Source organism: Heloderma suspectum, chromosome 10 (assembly GCF_057233095.1).
Source record: "Heloderma suspectum isolate Gila_16-S chromosome 10, 16-S_ref, whole genome shotgun sequence".
Classification (NCBI taxonomy): Eukaryota; Metazoa; Chordata; class Lepidosauria; order Squamata; family Helodermatidae; genus Heloderma; species Heloderma suspectum.
Window position 1 is genome coordinate 28,446,635 of NC_139467.1, and position 21,697 is coordinate 28,468,331.

At 45.3% G+C, this 21,697-nt stretch overlaps 1 protein-coding gene across 9 annotated transcripts in view; it reads left to right on the forward strand.

Annotated features, from left to right (window-relative positions):
- The first annotated feature begins 238 nt into the window (after positions 1-238).
- Positions 239-21,697, forward strand: part of GMEB1 (glucocorticoid modulatory element binding protein 1) — a 32,404-nt gene continuing 10,945 nt past the window's right edge. For 2 of the 9 annotated variants that reach the window (XM_084815695.1, XM_084815702.1), the window contains exons 1-7: positions 239-307; positions 5,541-5,707; positions 8,183-8,265; positions 9,864-9,988; positions 11,916-12,019; positions 14,371-14,525; positions 18,788-18,916. In XM_084815695.1, the coding sequence (XP_084671821.1) occupies positions 5,580-5,707; positions 8,183-8,265; positions 9,864-9,988; positions 11,916-12,019; positions 14,371-14,525; positions 18,788-18,916 (724 nt within the window). In that variant the 5' untranslated portion in view covers positions 239-307; positions 5,541-5,579. Of the gene's footprint in view, positions 504-538; positions 731-1,313; positions 1,543-2,003; positions 2,288-5,540; positions 5,708-8,182; positions 8,266-9,863; positions 9,989-11,915; positions 12,020-14,370; positions 14,526-18,787; positions 18,917-21,697 lie in introns of those variants that run through there. The other 7 variants (XM_084815699.1, XM_084815701.1, XM_084815698.1 and 4 more) reach the window with 7 other exon arrangements.

Genomic DNA, 21,697 nt, shown 5'->3' on the forward strand with positions numbered 1-21,697 from the left:
GGGTTCCACAGGAACAGGCGTCTGAGGAAGGCAATTCCCCACCCTCCATAGACAGCCAGGTGAGTTGTGACCCCCAAAGACTGCAAGCCCAACTCTCTTCCAGGCCCCCCAAGTGAATGCTAACGCCAGCCCCGTAAAGGGCACCCCAAAGCCTGGGGCGGGAAAAGGCTCGGCGCTAATTACCCGCGGCCCCTTTAAGGCAGGAGGCGGCCGGAAGTGCTGGCGGCCGAGTTGTGGCAGCTCCTGCGCATGCTCCCTCCCTCCTCCCATCCCCCCCAGCAGCCCCGGACTCGGCCGCTCGGAGACGGTAAGGGGGGGAGGGAACAGAGGGCGACGCTAACTGCTGCCGCCGCCGCCGCACTACGGGAGCCGGGAGGGGCCAGGCCGGGACGCGGAGTGCGTGGAGCGGAGGGAGGGGGTCGCGCTTGGAGAGCGCGCGGCCGCTACCGCCGCCGTACGTGCCGCCGCCGGGAGAGGGGACGTCGCCGCGCCGCCGCGGGGGGGTTAGTGGAGGAGCTGGAGGGAGGGAGGGAGAGAGGAGGCTGCGTGTGGCGCGCCCGCTGGCCTGCCGCGAGGGAGAGGGGCGGGGCCGCGGGGAGGCCACACCCTCCCCGGGCAGCCCCGCCCACTTTCTTTCCCCCATCTTGAGCGCTGAGGGGCTCCGAGGGCAGGGAAATGGGCGAGGAGGAAGTTGGGCGGGGTGCCTCAGCAAAACGTGGTGGGGGAAAGGGTAATAATAGTAACAACAACAGTAGTAGTAGTAATAACAGTAATAATTCTGAAGCGCTTCAGTCAGAGGCGACGCAGCCCACGGTGGGGGAAGCAATTAGGGAATTAGCCGCTTTTGTGTTTCCCCCGCACAGGCAGCCCGCTTTGCCTTGCGTGGGCAGCTGCGGATGGCAGGCGGGAGTTCCAGAGGCTTCCCCATCACAAGCGCTCCATGCTTGTGTATATGAGGAGCGAGCCTCGCGGGTCGAAATTGCCATCTTTTAAATTTGTCTGTCAGGGCTGCTGTGCTTTTAACCGGCGTTTATGACAGACCGACTCATACGGGAGGCTTCCCCATCAGTGGAGCGCGCCATGTTTGTGTGTGAGGCGAGCATCGCTTGTTGAACTTGCCTTCTACATTTTATTTTCCTCTCAGAATGACTGTGCCTTCAATTGTTAACGCTGAACGGGTGCTTAGGATAAGCAGGAATTCAAGAGGTTTCCCCATAATGGGAGAGTTTCATAGTGTGTGTGTGGGGGGGGGGGTTGAGGGGGGAGCTTCACCTATTGAACTTGCTGTCTTTTACATTATAATTTCATGGCAGGGCTAGCTGTGCCTTGAACAGGTGCAATGACAGGCAGAAATGTGAGAAGCTTCCCCATATAATTGAAGCTCCATGTTGAGGGTGGGAGGCGGAGTGTCACCTGTTGTTTGTGCCTGGCTTGATGCTGTGTTAAAAGAAAGGGGAAGAGGTTGTCCTGCAAGAACTGACACCCCACAAACCCACAAGGTGAAAAACAACAGAGATCAATGGAAATAAGGATTTAAGTAAGGTACAACATTACAAAAGCTATTTTAAAAACAAACAAACCCCAATATAGAATAAAAATTCTGGAAATGTATTCCTAGCACTGGCATTATTATAGTTACAGCAAAGAGCAGCATAAAACAACTATCTGTTAAGTACATCATAGAGAATACTTCTTCATACAACACCTAATAAATTTATGGAACTTGCAGCCATAGGATGTGGTGATGGCCACTGGCTCAGTGGGTAGTATTAGATGTGGGATATATGAGTTCAAATAGTATTCTTGGGCAGCCTGAGAGGAGTCTTCCCTCCTTGCTTTGATTCTCATCCCTAAAATAGTTGTAATAGAAAAAAACAGCTGAAACAAAGGCAAGAGTTGGTATTCATTTGTAAATGATAAGTAATTATAAAAGGGCCATTGTAATTCCTGGATTACAGGCAATGAACTGCATAACAACCCCCCTCCCCTTTTTTTTTTTTAAGTCAATAACATAACAATGCTAATTGGTGCAAAATGATGGAGATTGCAGTTCCAGAGAATGTGCCACTCACCAAAGAATATTGCAGCTGGAACCCTGCTCTTTAAAAGCCTTAACAGCCACTTCATGAGAGTTTTATGGATTTCATGGCCTGCATGATAATGCAGAACTGGCAGTGATCTGGCACCAACATAGGAAGGCTATTCCTGATAACAGAACTTTTTATTCATGCAAAGAAGAGAGCACAAAGAAATGATTAAGTGCTAACCATCATAATAAGGAATAAAGGTTGGAAATATTTGTCCTGGACTACTTTAACATTATTGCATATTCCTTTCCAATAATAATAAGCAGCTAGGCTGTTCAAATCTTACAGTGTGGCATAGTAATTGACCCTGCTTGACAACTTATTTTTAATATTTTGAATTAAGCTAAAACAATGGCTGTGATCCTATTGTGTACTTACTTGGGAATAAACTCTGCTGAATTCAGTCAGTGGGACTTACTTCTGAATAACTAAGCCTAGGATTAGACTATAAGACTATAGCATTATGCGGACTTGCTTGGGAATATGTCCCACTAAAGCCAGTGGGATTTGCTTTTGAACAAACATGCATAGTATGAGGCTGTGATCGGATTTTGCTCCTATCAGAGCTCCAGGGATAGTCCTTGAAGATCAAGAGGCTCATATTGGGCAGCATCTCATTAATTCATCCTGAAGACTGATGTTATTTTCGCCCCTTAAAGGACTTGTGCCCTGAAACTGGTTGTTAAAAATTAACCTACCAACCCTATGTCTAACATACTAAAGGGTGTAAGTCTTCACACAGGTCATAATTAAGTTTTGGCTTTCACAGCCACAATACGGGGGGATGCCCCCTACCTCAGATTACTTTAAAAGAGGGTTAGACAAATTCATGGAAAATCAGTCTATCAATATGTACAAGTTGTAATGACTATATCTAGCCTCCAAGATTAGAAGCATGATGCCCCTGGGTACAAATGGCTGGGGAATAACAATGGGTGAAGTAATTGCCCTCATGTGCTGCCTGTGGGCTTCATGGAGGCATCTGGCTTGACCATTGCTGGAAACAGGATGTTCTGGTGCCCTCCAGATGTTTTGGGCTACAACTCCCAGAAGCCCCAGCCAGAAGGGCCAATGGTTGGAGACTTTGGGAGTTGTAGTCCAAAATATCTGGAGGGCACCAGGTCACTTACCCTGGATAGATGGACCTTTGGTCTGATCCAGCCAGGCTCTTCGTATGTTCTTTGTTTGAAACAAAAGGAAACCATAGGAATTTGGCTTTGTTTTTAGCATGGTTCTTAAGATACGTCTTACCAAGTCAGGTGAATAATGGGCTAAGCAAGTGAGCTCAGAGAGATTTTTCTCACAAGAAGAGCAGTGTGGCAAATTTTGTTAATGAGGAGAGGAGGCACCATAGCACAATAGCAGAGTATGTGCTTTGCATGCAGAAGGTCCCAGGTTCAAACCCTGGCAGTGCCAATTAAAAGAATCAGGTAGCAGGTGATGAGAAAGAGCTCTGCCTGAGACTCTGGAGAGTAGCAGATGATATTGGGCTAGATGGACAAGATATAGAGCAGCTTTCTATGTCTGTAAGCCATGCTGTTCATTTGTCTGTATTAGCCAGGGACAGTTCCTGTTTTTCCTATCTGTCCTATTCTCCCCACCACCACCACCACCACCACCACCACCACCACCCTGTTTTTGGTGCTGACTTGTTAAAAATTGTCCCCATTTTGTCAGTGTAGAGTTGTTGTCTTTGCAATCTTTAGAAATGTACCTACATACATACATACTGCACATTTCTAATCTGCCCAATATCCAATGGTCTCTGGGTGGATTACACTTTAAAGACTAAAATCCCATAGAAACAGTTAAAATATAAAACACAATACAAATATTTAAAAGAATAAAATGCTAAGAATAAAATTCTATACATTCTATTCAGAAGTAAGCCCCATCTGAGTTCAGTGGGACTTACTCCTGGTTAAGTATGTAGTATAGGATTGCAGCCTTTGTCTCATGGGTGCAGAATGGTGGATCCATCCTATCTTCAGGGCATATGGGGCTTACTTCTGAGTAGAATGTATAGGATTTTATCCTTAGCATTTTATTCTTGAGCACTAAGGCACTATGCTATGCAAAGTCTGCCATTTCATGCCCAACAGGTGCTGAGGTGTATTTTGAACTTTAATGTAATATCACACAATTACATTTTAGTGATGTATTCTTTAATCTGAAGGGGAAACACCATCTTAGTTTTTAGATTGATGGAGGACAGGTTGTTGCAGAGGAAATGGTGGTAGTGGACAGCAGAGAGGGTACAGTGTGTAATGATGGTGGTTGCAGCTGCAGGCAACGATCCTGGGTGTGAGAGTAGTGGTGTTACATGCATATCCTTTTCATTTGTGAAATGTTGGGGGGTCTGCTAAACCCTAAGCAGCACATGTACAAATGTTCCTTAGTACAAGAGCCTTGGGACCCCTCTTCCTCTCTTTCCCAGGCAGCCTACATCGCCTTTCCCCAGCCTTATTCATAATCTTGGACCAGCCTTTGGCCTAAAAATGCATCGTAGGACTCATGTCTTTTTTTTAACTATATGTTTGTATGGTGATAGTGTTGCAGCTGCTGTGACCCACCTTAGATCAGGCTGCTGCTAGATTCTTTGATGTGGCTGGGAGAGGGAACAGAAAGAAGGCCAAGGCAAATCTCCAAGTCTTCTACTGCTCAAGAGCTGCATGGGTTCCCCAGGACTTAGTTACCCCACAAGATACTTTTGGAGACCTCTGTAGGAGTGGAAGCAATCGGAGTATTGCTTTCTGCCTTTCTCCTGTACAGTGTGTGATATAGCCCTTTGCTTAACAAGGCTGTTACCTGATTAAAGAAATCCAAGAGGGAGATCCTGTGTGTGTCTACTCAGAAGTCCCATTGAGTTCAATGGGTCTTGCTCCAACTAAGTGTGTATAGGATTGCAGCCGTAGTTGTCTCATTGATGAATTAAATTTGCTTATGGGTAAAACAATAGTTCTGTAGCAAGAACCCTATTACAACTCAGTATCATCTCAGAAAAGCAATCCCTACATTTTGACAAAGAAGGGAATATCTCTGAATAAGATGGTACTTGCCATCTGCAGTTTGTAGAAGTACTTATATTAAATAAATAGGTATGGATTCATAAGTTAGAAATAAATACACTTGCATGTAAGCCAATGACAGCCAGTGAGGCCATCATACTTTTGCCTGCTCAGGACTTCTGTGATACACCAGATCAGCCAATTACTTTGAAAAAGGTAGAGAGATCAGAGGATGTGAATCAGCATTCAGGTCCATCAGGGGAGGTCCCAGAGGTGCTCAGACATGATTTCTATGATCCGTCATAGAACCATACCTATGGTTGTGTCATTTTGTGTAACTAGAAACAGCTGTGCTTCATCTTGTGGCCATAAATGGCAACCTATCTGTCTTTGCAAAACAGCAACAATAACCCAAAGTTGGCTTGTTATTTATTTCCCACTACAGCACACTTGTCACCCAGCCTCTTAGACTTCATGTGAGCAAATGGCAAATGCTGAAGTAAGCATCCCTGTAGGGGATGTGGTTGTTGTGCCAACTGAAGGAAACGAAGGCGGAAACCCAGAAGATACCAAAACCCAGGTGATACTACAACTACAGCCTGTGCAGCAAGGGTAAGTGTCATATCTTTAGCAGGGTTGGGTATACCATATCATTCTGTGGAAGTTCAGAATTCAGTACCAGGTGCAGAATTCAGAATTACTCAGATGTAAGTTCAGAATGCAGAAGTAGGTGGGTTTCTTCTATTATTAGTTGTGCAGAAGAGGGAATTTCAGCAGGGGTCTGTATTCCTTATGGCTCCATGGAAGTGTGAAGTCAAGACCTGTATGTGTGGCTGAAATCTTAGTCTTTGATTTCATAGTTGGATACAGAACCTAGAATCAAAGTTGGAAGGGACCTCAGGGGTTATGCAGTCCAATCCCCTGCTGATGCAGGAAATCTGCTGCTACAGCATCCTTGCCTGGTGGCCATCCAACATGTACTTAAAAATGTTTAACAAGAGAGTCCACCACCTTCTGATGCAGCCTGTTCCACTGCCAAACAGCTTGTAACATCAGGATGTTATTCCTAATATTTAGTCAAAATTCCTTTTCTTATAATTTGAACCTGTTGGTTTGGGTCTTACCCTTTGGAACAACAGAAAGCCAGCATGCTCTATCAAAAAACATTGCACACCCCCACATATATGTATATTTATTTATAAGTGATATACATGAACTTGAGCACGCTCCGGGAGAGAGCGCAGGACAGGAAGGCCTGGCATGCTATGGTCCATGGGGTCACGAAGAGTCGGACACGACTGAACGACTGAACAACAACAACAAATACATGTACTACTGTACTAATATGTACATTATAAAACATGCACAAAAATAGAAATTAAAAAAGGATGTGATAAAGATGAAATAAATAATATTTTAAAATTATTAACAGTATAAAAAAACTTTTTGCTCTCACTAAAAAAAATTATTAATAATATTTTTTAGTGAGAGCAATGTGAATGAATGTGCTTCATTATTTTTTAAAATCTTGGTTTAACATTTTGTGATACAACAATTCGAAGGTCTGGTTCTGAGTTCAGTTTATTTTGATACTTGGTTTTAATGGCTGTCATAGCTGAAAAAGACACCTTCCAAAGATACGTCGACCCAAATGGAAGAAGTGCATTTTTGGCTGCGCTTACTTAATCGTGATACTCATTTTTCCGTCCAATCCACCAATTATGCAAAGTTTTTTGTTGAAGTTCAGTTAGTAAACTTCCATCTTCATTGATGTCGATCAGTTGTTCTTGCAAACTAATCAGAAGGTGTTGCATTTTTATATTTTTAACGGGTTCAAAACCCACTGAAACTCTTCATTTGGAAGATCTTTAAACAGGTTAGAAAATTCCATGTCGAAGCTTTTAAAGTATGCAGATATGAGCGTTTTCATAGGTGACACACTTACATTGTTTTTGGCAACAAAATTACATACCGATGGAAACATTTCCAAACAGCCATTTTCAAAATGTTCTCTCCATAGCACAGGTTTCTTTAGAAAAGCAGTTACTTTGTCACTCATTGTTAAAACATCACCTTTACCTTGAAAGGACAGATGGAGGGAGCAATCCTATGGGTACTAGACACTGTCTAGAGGGCCATAGGATATGCTCTTTTCCGGGAACTGACCTCAGATCCCGTGCTCCAAGGTCGGTTCCCAGAAAACTGACCTCCCCCTTGTCTGCACTGCCTCAGAGGTAGCGTGGAGAAGCCCCATCCTCCGCGCTTGTAAGAGGAGCACAAAGGGGTGTTCTGGGGGGTGTTCTGGGGCGGGGAGAGTGAAGCTGCACGTACAACACATCCAATGTGTTGTATGGCAGCGTCTTCTCCTGGTCGGGCCCCCTGCCACTAGACAGCTGAAAACGGCTGTCTAGTGAAAAACAGCAAGGCAGGACTAGCACGGAGGGAACGATCCCTCCGTACCTCTCCTGCCCTGCTTTGGATAGGTGGTTGCTTCTGAGTTCAGAGGCGGCTACCTATCTAGTTAGGATTGTGCCGTGTGTGTGTTTATTTTTCAAAAATGTCTGCTAGGTAGCATACTACTGACAGCCACTTGTCATCACAGAAATGGTCAGCAAATTTGGAACAGATTGCTCTCCTTTGGCAGGATGGCAGCTGCTTCAGTGCCGCAACTGCGCCTTCCTCTGCTGTACTGGCAGAGACTGGTGCAGTTGCTCTCGGTGGCTGCGGCAGAGCCAGGATAGGACTGGAGCCAAGAGAGAAATGCCATGGAGCTTCCCTCTCAGCTTGAGTGGATTAGAAATGCAATAAATCATGAGGATGATAATGATAAGGTAGCAATGTCAGTGCTAGGAAAGCCTCCCTGTGGGGAGAATACCATAAAGAGGGTGCCACCACTGAGAAGGCCCTCACTTTTAAAGGTGAGGGCACATGTAAGAGGGCCTCAGGTGATGATCTCAGCACATGAGCAGACTGATGAGGAAGCAGGTGTTCCTTCAGGTATCCTGATTCCAGGCCATGAAAAGCTAAAAAATTGTAGTTTTTCCACACTTCTTGTAATTTGTTTATTGATGGATACTTTTACAACAGGATTTATCAAGAGGGCTCAGAGACCAGTACTGCTGTAGTGGCTGTGGAAACGCACACCATACATAAGCTCGAAGAAGGCATTGGTGAGTCCCTCAGTGGTGATACCATGCTTCGATATCATTCCAGTGGGTTGCAGGCAGCATAATAGGGGTGTGCATCTGCTTTGAATAAAGCCTGAATACCAAACTGAAGTGGGTTGCTTCAGACCTCCACCAAAGTGAAACAGGTCTTCCCCAAACAGTCTGTAGTGAAGCGGGTTGGTCCCAAAGCTTCAGAGCTCTCCAGAGCTTTGAAGCTGCCCTGCTAGTGCTGACAGTGAAGGCACATATTAGGGCAGCTGTTGCCCCACGGGTCCTTGGTGGAGAGTGGCCTTCCTTCCCACCACCAGCCATTTTTGGGCTGCAGGCTTTTTTTGCCCAATGGTTTGCATAGCAGGAAATAAGGGAAAAACAGCTGGGGTGGAGGAAGCCCAGCCCCACCAATGACTCTATTGCCCCAAGTGCCCATAATGGGGGATTGGTGGACTTCTCCCCACCGTGCTCAGTCATTTCTCCAAGACAGTTAATGGGGAAGATATACAAAACTTCAGATTTCTGAACTGAGGCTTCACTAAAGCCCCAAGGTGAAGCGGGTTGTGTCTAAAGTGATCCAAGGCCAAGTGACACCCTATCCAAAGTGCTGAAGCTGGATCCTAATCTCATTTTGTTTGTTGTGCACACTCCTACAACATACTTTTTGGCTTTGAGACTGGTGTCCCAAGGTTAGATACAAGAGTGCCATGTTTTCCAAAGCCTCGGGTTCAAACAAGATTTTCTACAAGTCATAATGGCTGTCTTAGGTGGGGGCTCAGTTTAGATGTAATGACAAACTGTTGCTTGTCAGAATGAGTAAGACAGGAATGAGGTTTGTGCTTGTGCTCTCCCTTCATGCATGAAGGCAGGAGATTAGAAGCTTCAATTTTAGTTAGCATCAAAACATAGTTTTGGACAGGACAGTTCAGGACAGATAAACGGAACTAAGTCTTCACACAGTGCATAGTGGAATTATGGAATTTGTTACCATGACATGTACTGCTGGCCACTAATTTGGATGCCTTTAAAAAGTGATGAGACAAATTCATGGAGGAGAAGGCTATCAGTGGCTACTAGTCCTGACGGCTCTATGCTACTTCCAGTATTGGAGGCAGTGTGCCTCTATACACCAGTTCCTGGGGAACATGGGCAGGAGGGTGCTGTTGCACTCATGTCCTACATGTAGGTTTGCCATGTTCAGCTGGTTAGCCACTGTGTAAACATAGTGTTGGACTAGATGGACCTTTGGTCTGATCCGGCATGGCTCGTGTCATGTTCTTATAGTTTCACATTTTGTCCAAATGCAGCATGCTGTGGTTTGCATGACTATGGTTTGATGCATTGGGACAAAACAAAAAATACGCTTCTCTTCATGGCTTTAAGGAAGGAGCTGTAGTTCAGCTCATGCCTTGTGTGCCGAAGGCTTCGGGGTCAGTCTAGCATGTCGAGGTAAAAGGATGTCAAGTAGCAAGGCAAAGGGCTTGTGATCCCGGTGGGCCATTGCCAGTCACTGGGCTAGATGAACCAATGGTCCAGCTTGAGCTCTTTATATACATGGCTTGTGCTTTCCGGAGGAATGGTCCCCATTTTCCCCTTATTTTCATCCACAGATCCCAGCACCATTGAAACCAGTGAGGAAATTGAGATTGCCTACCCCATCACCTGTGGAGAGAGCAAAGCCATCCTACTCTGGAAGAAATTTGTTTGCCCGGGGATCAATGTCAAATGTGTCAAGGTAACAGCACAGTGAAGCTGTCTTTGCAAGGTCCCCTCTCTTCATTCTGTGTGGCTTGTTTCATGGCCAGTCCACCCTTCTTAGTCCTTCCTAATTTGTTTTTCTTGTTTCACTGGAATTTCCACAGAAGGAAATTATTCGGAGCATTTTGACCTACTAGCAATAGACTCAGCTCTATCAGTTCAGGAAATGGAACTGGAAGCTTTGCCTTCATGCCCTGAATGAAAGCTTCCCCAAAGGCCACTGTGGGAAGGAGGATGCTGGACTGGACAAACTTTTAATTTGACCCAGCAGGATTTTTCTTATGACAGTCCCGTCTGCAGCACATTTAAGCAGCTTGGGAGGCTTGAACTGGCTTATTAATGAACCTCCATTTTTATTCCTGAACAGTTCCTTACACTGGGCAATCAGCTTCTGCTGGAAATCGCATGCCCCACTGTAGGACCAGCAGGCACCATACAGTGTTAGGGAGATAGAATAGGGAATGTTGGAGTTGCTCCTCTGGTCACCACTGTCCATAGGTTTTGTGATCAAGCTTTGAAATGCAAACGTTTAAAGGTTATCATAATAAGTCTGGGTGGTGGCAGTGGTGCTAGGAGCTCACCTTCGCCACAACACTCAGAAACCCATCAACTGACAGTGGGAATCGGGCTAAGGCGGGTAGATGGCTGAGCAGCTGAAGTCCATTTGCTATACCAGCCAAGTCTATTGATTCTCTGATACACCATGGGGCTGACCAGTGGAAAGCAGAAGAGTCAGCCACCAAATCTGATTGACCTGATTCCCTGTTTCATGTCAAATGATAGGCACAGTTTCCATTCCAAGTTAACAAGAACTTGCTTCCAGTTGCTGAGATGTGCCAATTGCATCTTGCACTTTCTGTAGGTCAGCGGTGTCAAACTTGGATTGGTCCAGGTTTCCTCCCTGTGCTGATCTGGCGGGCTGGATAATGTCAGGGGGCATGACCCCACCACAAAGCTCCTCCCTCTCTCTGACATCATCCAGTCCTGTCCTGTCCTGCCCACCACCCATTTTGCTTTATTCCATGCAGGGAGGGGCATTTTGTGCATGGAGAATGTTGACATTATCAATGTTTGTGTTTTAAAAAAGAAAAACAAAGAGGGTGACCAGGTGTGAGGGAGGACGGGAGAACCCTGCTGAATCAGATCAGAGGCCTATCTAGTCCAGCATCCTTTTTTCCAGAGTTGCCAACCATGTGCCCAGGAGAAGCCCACAAATAGGATATGAGGGCAACAACCCTCATAATTGGGGTTGGACTCAATGGCCTTGTAGGCCCCTTCCAACCCTACTATTCTATGAACCCTCTCCTGCTGTTGTTTCTCAGATACATGTTCTTCTGAATACCAGTTACCTCCTCTGAATACCAGTTGCCTACCTCCTCTGATCCTGGAGGTGGCATATAGACATATAATAACTTGGAGCTGTTGACAGGCCTGTTATACCTTTCAATAGTGGTGTGGAAGATAGAATTTCAACAGATTCAGCTTGCTATGCAGGATGAGGAAACCTGCATGTGCCACAATTCCCTCTTCTATGCCACTGTTAAGTCAAGGGATCTCTGTAGTCCACCCTTGAATCTGGTCACCCCAGAGAGAAAAGCAAGAAGATGGATCTGTATCATTGCAAAAAAGAAAAGAAAGAAAATTTTAAAAAGTGGGTTCCATGCTGAAGGTTGTAGTTCAAGCTGGGCTCTGGGTCTGAAAAGGTTGAAAGTTACTGGCATAGGATACCAAATGACAGCCCTGCCTGCCCCTTCTCATGTATAGCAGAGTTCACAAGGTCCTGGCATGACTTGTTCATGTACTTCCGTGATTGATGAGGGCTGCCTTGCTGACTGTGGGGTGGGGCAGATGAGAATCTCCTGTTTGTCTGAGAAATAAGATGTCTTCTTCTATACGTTTGTTAGTTCAATGACCAGCTTATCAGCCCGAAGCACTTTGTTCATCTAGCCGGAAAATCTACCCTGAAGGACTGGAAGAGAGCCATTCGCCTGGGAGGAATCATGCTGAGGTAATGGCCCCACTACTGTAGCCGTCTTCATCAAAATTTACTGTAGGATTCTTTTCCCTATTTGATCTTGTATTTTTCATCTCTTGCTGGTTAAAAGTGGTGCCGAGAGTTTGGCACGGTGCATTTTGAGAGACAAGTCTTTTGTACAAGATTGAACGCTCTGGTGATTGAGTGGTCCCTTGAAGGAGAATGACAGGAGTGTGCCATGGGGCAAAAATATGGACAATAATACAACTGAGGAGTGCTGAATAATTTGTATTGGTTTTCACTTAATATACTGCTCTGTGGACATGCTCCCCGATCATTGGCAAATAGGCTTTCCCTCTGACTATCACACCTCTCCTGCTGTCTGTTTCTATTGATACACTGTTCCTCAACAACAAGTTCTCAAAGCATTTTACTTAGAACAAGGTGGCTTATGGATAGGGTTAAATAAAATTAATTACAGTCTTAGCAGGCTGTGGGCTTCCACATATAGATCTTCCACCCTAGAAATAGACCCCCTCACTCCCAACATCTGATGTCTACTGAGATTCTGGCTGTCTTGGGTCAAAGAGCAATCCTTCTTGGAAACACCATGACCCCAGAGCAATCGCAGTGTCTTGCCAGGAGACTTGCCACGCTGTCTTTCCTATGGATAGTGGGATTGATGGCCACACAGAAAGGGACTTGATGGAGTTGCCCCCCTCCCTCACTGATGTCAGTAATGTTTCTGGCTGTCTTGGCCTTGGTGATGGGGCAAAGATCAGCCCTCCCCCATAGGCCACCCTCCCTGAATCAAATGCAGGGATGGAGCATATAGCAGAATTATTCCTATGGGACTGTGCTGAGAAAAGTTGAATTCTTCTACCTGTATAAGTCATGAAAATTTGCATACATTTGCTTATTAATTTATTCTGCTTCTCATAGTCATAGGAAGGGGCAAAAAACTATGAAGGGCTGTGAAAGTCCTGCTTAGTGTCTCCATGGGCTTCCGACATTTCGCCAGATGTTGCCCCCACACTTTCAGCCTACCCGTGCATCCATATGGACTTGTTGTGTTGTTCAGTCATTCAGTCGTGTCCGACTCTTCGTGACCCCATGGACCATAGCGCACCAGGCCTTCCTGTCCTGCACTCTCTCCCGGAGTGTGCTCAAGTCCATATTCACTGCATCGGTGATGCTATCTAGCCATCTCATCCTCTGCCGTCCCCTTCTCCTTTTGCCTTCAGTCTTTCCCAGCATCAGGGTCTTTTCCTAACTCTTCGTGTTAGGTGGCCAAAGTATTTGAGCTTCAGCTTCGGTATCTGTCCTTCCAATGAGCAGTCAGGGTTGATTTCCTTTAGGATTGACTGATTTGACTTCCTTGCAGTCCAGGGGACTCATAAGAGTCTTCTCCAGCACCACAGTTCGAAAGCATCGATTCTTGGGCGCTCAGCCTTCCTTATAGTCCAGATCTCACAGCCATATGTTGCTACTGGGAAAACCATTGCTTTGATGATACGAACCTTCATTGGCAAGGTGATGTCTCTGCTCCTTACTATGCTGTCTAGGTTGGCCATAGCTTTCCTCCCAAGGAGCAAGCGTCTTTTAATTTCATGGCTACAGTCACCGTCTGCGGTGATCTTGGAGCCCAAGAAAATAAAGTCTGTCACTGCTTCCATTTCTTCCCCTTCTATATGCCAGGAAGTGATGGGGCCAGATGCCATGATCTTAGTTTTTTTAATGTTGAGTTTCAGACCAGCTTTTGCACTCTCCACTTTCACCCTCAACAAGAGGCTCTTTAGATCCTCTTCACTTTCTGCCATTAGGGTGGTATCGTCTGCGTATCTGAGGTTGTTGATAATTCTCCCGGCAATCTTAATTCCGACCTGTGATTCATCCAACCTGGCGTTTCTCATGATGTACTCTGCATATAAATTAAATAAGCAGGGCGACAATATACAGCCTTGTCGTACTCCTTTCCCAATTTTGAACCAGTCGGTTGTTCCATGTCCGGTTCTTACTGTTGCTTCTTGACCCTCGTACAGGTTTCTCAGGAGACAGGTAAGGTGGTCTGGTACTCCCATCTCTTTCAGAATTTGCCAGAGTTTGTTGTGATCCACACAATCAAAGGCTTTAGCGTAGTCAATGAAGCAGAAATAGACATTTTGCAAGAAAGAAAGATGAGTTTCTCAGGATGCTGAACAGTACACCCAATACCAAATCCTGCCATTGTGTCTTGTGACTGCAAAACATCCTAATGTGCATGGTGTTGAGTATGTCTAATGCATCATGCCAAAAATATTTTAGGGTTTTTCCATTTTTCTTCAGGCAAATATTCAAATCGAGTTTCATCCCTCATGAATTTCTGTTTTTCATTCTCGGTGCAGAAAGATGATGGACTCAGGCCAAATTGACTTCTACCAGCATGACAAGGTTTGCACAAACACCTGTCGCAGCACCAAGTTTGACCTCCTGATCAGCAGTGCCAGGGCACCGGTACCAGGACAACAAAGCCTGGTACAGACTCCCACCTCCGCTGACGGTAGGGAACAAGTGAACAGGAGTAGAATTTATTCCTGCTGTGTGGCATTGCTGTCTGTCATTTCCCCTCGCCTCATCTTCTCTTGTTAGGTCACACTAAAATGTTTCCCCACCACCCCTTCTTCCAGTTCCACCTTCTTGAGGTATCATTTACTTTGCTTGGGAGAGTCCACTTGTTTCTCCAGGGAGAGAGCAGTAAAGTGGGAATGAGGCCATTATTATAAACTTTTTGGGAACCATGCTGATTTGCATGCTAAGGAACACACACACACACACACACACCCTGCCACATCCGTTGCTGGATCTCAGCATGTGAAGAATTCTGAAGTGTGTTTTTGAGTGTACTCCTGCTCTATATCGGGTCTTGACCAAACCTATTGAGTCTAGCCATCACATTGTGCAAACTGAGGGTGCATCTAGAACAGTCTTCCCTAACTTGATGCCCTCCAGATGTTTTTGACTACAACTCCCGTTAAGACAGAGTATTGACCATGCTGGTTGGTGGTAGATGGAAATTGTAACCCAGAACACCTGGAGGGCACCAGATTGGGGAAGTCTGATCTAGAACATACCTGACACTTCCTTTTAGCTGCTTATTGCAGGGGAAGAAGGGTAACAGACAAGTTATCTTTCAGGCAGCTTGTCTGCTGTTACCAATTCTCTTCTCTTCTCTTTTCTTGAGAAACCCTTAATAGGAAATCCAGGGTTTAGGAAACAATTTGAAAACCTTCATTCTGAAGTGTATGGTCAGCAGAGAGCCCTCTTTGTGGTATTCTGTTTTTTCTTCCTCAATTTGTATCCTCTTAAAAGGTTATGTACTGGATTTCCCACCCCAGGTTTTGGCTCTTAAAAATTTGCAGGCTGGTGACTTACAGCTCAACCTCTCAGGCAGGCTCCTGTTTTCATTCTGCTTTCTGTTTGTTTATTCATGTCTGGAACCCCACCATTTTATCTGATTTTCTGCATGCTGAATGTGGCAACAATCTTAATATTTTTTAAGTTGTTTAGAGTGCATGCAGGATAAATGGCACTCATTCTTTTATAATACAAATCCCCCCCAGACCGTTTTTTCCATCACAGGGGCATCTGTAGTTTGCATCCTCTTCTGATATGGACAAGATTATGAAATGTCTCCATTCTGATGCTTTCCCCCAAAACTTTTAGTCATGTTGGTTATAAGAACCTTTCTGTTTCCTCACATGAATACTTTTTGTTTTGTGTTTTTTTCCTTGTAGTTAGAATATTAACTACAAAGTATCTGTGAGTGGAACTGATGATCTAAAAAAATAGAGCAATCTGATTATGATCCAATGTATAACTGGTACATTTTATACTACAAATAAGTCTAAATTTTTTTTACTAGCCTGCTGAGGGCTGGCAGAAAAGGGATGAGGAGTTCTATCCTTCCTTTGTATGGTGGGCAGGGAGGACTGGGTTTGACTCCCCTGTCAGTCTGCTTGGTTTCTATGGAGAGCACTCCCTCCCTCTTTTGTTCACTTGCATATAGTTCTGTGCACTTTCCTGCATGTAGTTCCTGCTCACCTATGGCTACCAGGTTAGTACTGAAATACAAGGCTGTTTTGTACACTACCTGGGTTATACATTCTACTGTACATTAAAAATCAAAATTTTGCACCAATGTAGTCCCAATTCTGTGCCAAGAAATGCTGAGTTCTGTAACCCTGTATAAATCATGTGATTTGCATATATTTGCTAATTTTGTTGAATTTACTCAACTTCTGCTAGTTATAAGAAAGGACAAATTGCTATGCAGTGCAGTGCAGTCCAAACCCCCTCATCACGGGAAACCCTGCTTGGGTTACTACCAGCTTCTGAAATTTTACCAGACGTTGCACACACAATTTCAAAACTACTTTCAAAACACACCTTTCATTCATATGGACTAGAAACTTGATAGAGAGGAAGATGAGATTTTTTAGGATGCTGAACAGTACACTTAATATTAAATTCTACTGTTGTGTTGTGCGATTGCAAAATGACACAATACACAATGCTCTGAGCATTCTCTAATGCACTATGCAAAAAATGTAAGTATTTTTCACTTCCATCAAACTTGCAAAGCAATAGTAATGATAATCAGCTGTCCTGATACTACATTTCCAACATTTAGCTTGTTGTAACATATGTGGAATCAAATGCCACATATACTGAGTTTCCTGGGGAAAAGCCCCACTGAACTCATTCGGACTTACTTTTGAGTAGGAATATATAGGTTTGCATTGTACAATGGTTTCCCTTAAAATCTATTTAGCTTTGATTCATAGCCTGCCTCCTCCCAAAGGCTTGGAATGAGTAAAAATATGTTAATCATAAAGCCCCAACTGCCAATGATAAACCCGCCTCTCTCTTAAATTCAGACATAACATAAAGCTTCTGTAGGCATCGTTCTCTCTCCCCCCCCCCTCCGCCCTGCCCCTCTGTCGTGTATTTGGCCACTTTTTCTTGTCATGGTGCTCTCAATTCTCTGTAGCTCAATGAAGGATATAAAATCTTGATAACTGCTATCAGCAGTATGTAGGAATCCATTATTTGTAGGAATTCCATAGATTTATTTTTGCCTTTACACTTTTTTAGTCCAGTTCATTACTTGTTGTTGATACTAGAACTGAGGCCGTGATATTCACATTTCATTTAAGTTCCTTAAAGCAAACCATGGACCTTAAAGCCAGTCATTTGTTTCCATAGATCTAGTTGGCTCTATGCCTGAGGCAATAGTGAGTCTTGCTTACTGTGATCTTTGCATCATTTCAAGGCCAGTTTAAACACTGGGCCAGTTCAGACAAACTTTTAAACATAGAAAAGCAAAATCATGCCTTCTCGGCCTTCCCTCCCCACATTCTTCCCCCCCGCCGTCCCTTCTTGGGTGCATCTCTCCTACCTCCAGGCCTGCCAGATGCCCACATACAGGTGTAAAATTTGCATAGGTTGTGCACATGTAAAATCACATATGGATAGGCCTCAATTGTGCGTTCACCTCTCAGATTGTATGTGAGATATTGATCGTATTGTTCAGGCATACTACACATGTCAGATTTCATGCATGTATGCTGTATGCTAACAGTATGCACATCTGTTATACATCCAAAGGGACAAGGCTAGAGAGGTGAACCCGGTGAGCACAGAGGTGCAATCTCATTCCTCCACCACACATTACTTTTACTTGTGGAGAAAGTTTTTATTTACTTTTATGTTTTTAACTAGCCTATTACAATTTCTACATGGAAAATCTGGAAAATTGCTTACCCGTATTGTGGCACCCTGCAGGGTGGGCATAAAGTTTATATATGAGACATATTTATCTATCTCTGTCAATATATAGGTAGATGTTGTCCATTTCTATGCAGGGTTCTTATGTTTACATCAACCCTTCATTTTACTTTGATTAGTTCAATCCACCTTCTCCAACCTGGTGTCATCCAGATGTGTTGGACTTTAACTCCCATCATCTCCCGCCATTCCTGTGACCATTGGCCATGCTCCCTGGGGATGTTGTGAGTTGTAGTCCAAACCCATCTGGATGGTGGCAGGTTTTTTTTATTTAAGTTATATAGTTTATTACTTCCTTTCAACAATCGAAAAGTGGGGTTCAAATCAATAAAACACAATAAAATCATATAGCACCAACTGATAAAACAGGAGAACAGGGGAGAACAGAAACACAGATAAGTAAGTTTACAAGATTCAGTCAAAAGCTTGGGTGAACAAATAGGTCTTCATTTGGCACCAGAAGCTTGTAAGACTCAGTGTTGACCCTATATGAGGTAGGAGAGAGATCAAAAATCGGGGTGCCTGTATTGAGAACACCCTCTCTTGGTTTGAACCCCAGGCAAATGTGGCACTGTCAAGAAGGCAACCCTACTAGATCTTAATATCCAGGCAGGTACATAAGGGAGAAAGAGCTCCATCAGGTATCCAGATTAGGAAGCTGCCTTATACTGAGTCAGACCGTTGGTCTATCTAGCCCAGTATTGTTGACCCTGACTGGCAGCAGCTCTCCAGGGGTTCAGGCAGGAATTCTTCCAGCCGCACTTGGAGATGCTGAGAATTGAACCTGGGACCTTCTGCATGCAAAGCATGTGCTCTACCACTGTGCTACAGCCTCCAGGTTGGGGAAGGCTGGTTCCCTCAAGTTGAGGAAGGCCTGGGTGGCCTAGTGGCCTAGGGCGTGTGTGCATGGAGGGGAAAGCTGCTGTGTCAGCCTTGGCAGTGAAGCATCCTCACTTGTATCTTCCTTTCCTGAAGGAAGCATCACACAAATTGCTATGTCTGAGGAGAGCGTGGAGGAAGGGATTGAATGGAACCCTGCTGTGACAGCAGCAGTCACTATGGCAACTGAGGAGGGAATCAAGAAGGACCCAGAGGAGATTTCAGGTATGTCTCTGCCATTTGCCTGCATGACTTAGTCATCCACCTGCCTGGCTCTTGTTCTCTCCCCCCCGCCAGCCCCATCTCCGATTAGTATGATACTGCAAAGAGGTAGGTGGACATTAGAGGTGAAATAATTTGCTGGCCAGAGAGGGGCAGGAAATGTCATCCATATTCTTAAATTTTGAATTTGCATGTAGAAATCCACATTTCATTGGAGGTCCATCCCCCTCCCCCCCAATCTATATTCAATATTTGGATTTCAAAACTTCAGATTAGAATTTTGAGTTGTAAGTGGGTTTTCAGGGGTGGGGTCTTTCAGATGGGGCAGCAAACCTTGCGAGAAACAGTTATAGCAAAGATGGGGAGTTTTAGGTGGTGGGTGGGAGGACATGGGATTAGAAGAGATCTGACCTAAGCATCTTTCTTATGAATGTAGAATGATGATGAATCCCTGTCAAATGCCGGTTAGAGTAGCTTTTATCATGGGCTGGTTTACACAAGTGTGTATGTCACTCAAGCTTCATTGCTTGGTGACTCACACCTACGCCTTGAGTATTTTACTTGAGGTGATAGGTAAGCTCAGTTTTTAATATGTGATGGCTGTTTTTGTTTGTGCAAGTCAATGATTCTGTTCAAACATAACACCGGCCAATGGCTTAATTAAGCCATGGGTTGTTGAATCAAGGGTTGTTACGTCCGAATCTGGGACTATGGGTTAACTGTGGGTTGTTAACAACAAGCAACCCTCAAAGAGAACCCATAGCTTGTTCTTGGGTTGTCAGCTGTGGGTTGTTCAAGCCATGGGCTGTTACATTTAAACTCAGAATTGAGGATTGTCTGTGGGTTTTTCATATGGCTACAGAGGCAGCAGGCCAGAGCAGTCAGAAATTGACTGCTCTTGGTGCTGCTGTGTGATATCGGTAGCCCTTTCCCCTTACATGCAGGGATGCTGAAGGCTGCCTAGCAACAGCAGCGAGGGCGTTCTTGCCGCCTCTCACCTCCTGAACTTGTCAGCTTCCCGTGAAAGTGACCTGATGTTTTTCCAGTTTGCTTTGCTTCAATGAGAAATTTGCTCTTATCTCCATTGAACGTCCTTGCTCTCATCTCCATTGAACTGTGGCTACACTATCCCAGCTTATTTGTCTGCATTGTAGAGTGCCTGAAAACAACAACAAATTGCCAGTTTTCAGCCATGCTTCTCCCCGGTAATGCAAAAGTCCCATGTGGTCCTGCCTAGGAAAGAAAACATTTGGAGTAGTATAAGGTGCTTCCAAACTCCCTCCCTCTGTTCTGGCCATGGAAAAGGTGGGAGAAGAGATTTCTTGGCGCTGTACAGTCCACCATCTTTGCTGTAGCCACTTCTATAGATTTCGCCGCTACCGCAGGTTGCATAAACCCATCATGGCTGGCAGATCTCCACTCTCACCAGAGTCAGAATGGAGGAGGAGGAGGAGCAGGACAACTCTGCCTCACTTTTCTCCACTGCTGGTACCGTGTCTCAAGCATCACAAGCCTCTCATGTAGCGTAAGCACAGTCTTGTGCATGTGGGATCCAGGAAAGCCAGAGAATATGAGCTCAGTTCTGTCGTAATGCTGAACTGGCCATATTCACCGATCTCTGGACCAGTCCAGAGACACAGCAGCCTCTACAGAGCTCCTATAGGCACAATTTGGTGTTCGCATGCTTTTCTGAACAGATGTCGGCACAAGGCTTTGCTTGTACCTCTGCACAGTGCAAGGAAAAGTTGCATGGATTGAAGACGTTCAAAGAGATTACTACCCACAACAAGCGATCGGGTGGTGAACTGCACACCATGCCATTCTATGACAAGTTGGCAGCAATTCTACCAGACAGGAGGGAAGTCAACCCTGGGTATACCATTGGCAGTAGCATCCCAGTGTCCCGACACCTGAGAGTTAGACATCGTCCACCAACAGTCAGACTTTCTCCAACCAGGGATTCATCATCACCTACTCCAAGCTTGTCAAGGAGAGTGGTGGCTGCATGGAGTGTGTGTGTGCATCAATCTCCACCCCTACTTGCCTCTGTGCAGTACAGGCTTTACAATGCGCGTGGACCCCTCTCTGCCTTGTCCACCCACCGCAAGTATTCTGTACTGTGTCCCATATTATCTGCAACTGTCTCCTGACCACCTGGTGCTGCACCCCCACACAAAATCCTTCACATGGAATATGAGACACAGTGCCAGCCTGCTCTTCCACCCAGAGAGAACAGCAGCGTGGTGCTCATGCTGAGAGCCCATTCCAGTTGGTACTGCAAACAAGCTATCCTGCTTCAGGTACTAGCAGACCCATACATTCATCCAGCACAAGCAGTCCAACTCCATTTCCACCAGTACAGAGAAAACCACCCATGACGACTACCCAGCGCTCCCCTGCAGCTCACACTCCAGAACAGGATGTGGAGCATGCTGTGCACCAAGCAGTGTGGGGGACCTTTCCCCAGGCAATGCTATCTGAGATTGACCTTGCTGTGGAGGCAGCTATGAGCTTGTGCAGCGCTGCCGTGGTGGGCCCCTCTGCACTCCCTAGGGTCCCCTCATGCCAACTGTACTGGGAAGAGGAGCATCAGCTGTCACAGTTGATGCACACCATACCATAGCCAATCTAGATGAGTTCATCCTATGCTGTCTGATCAACTCAGGAGCCCCTCCTCCCACAGAGGAACTAGCACTTGAAAGTGCACTTCTCCCGGATTTAGTGGAAGGGATGGGTGGCAGACTTGATGAACCTCCACCACTTGGTCTGGAACTGGCACGTCTG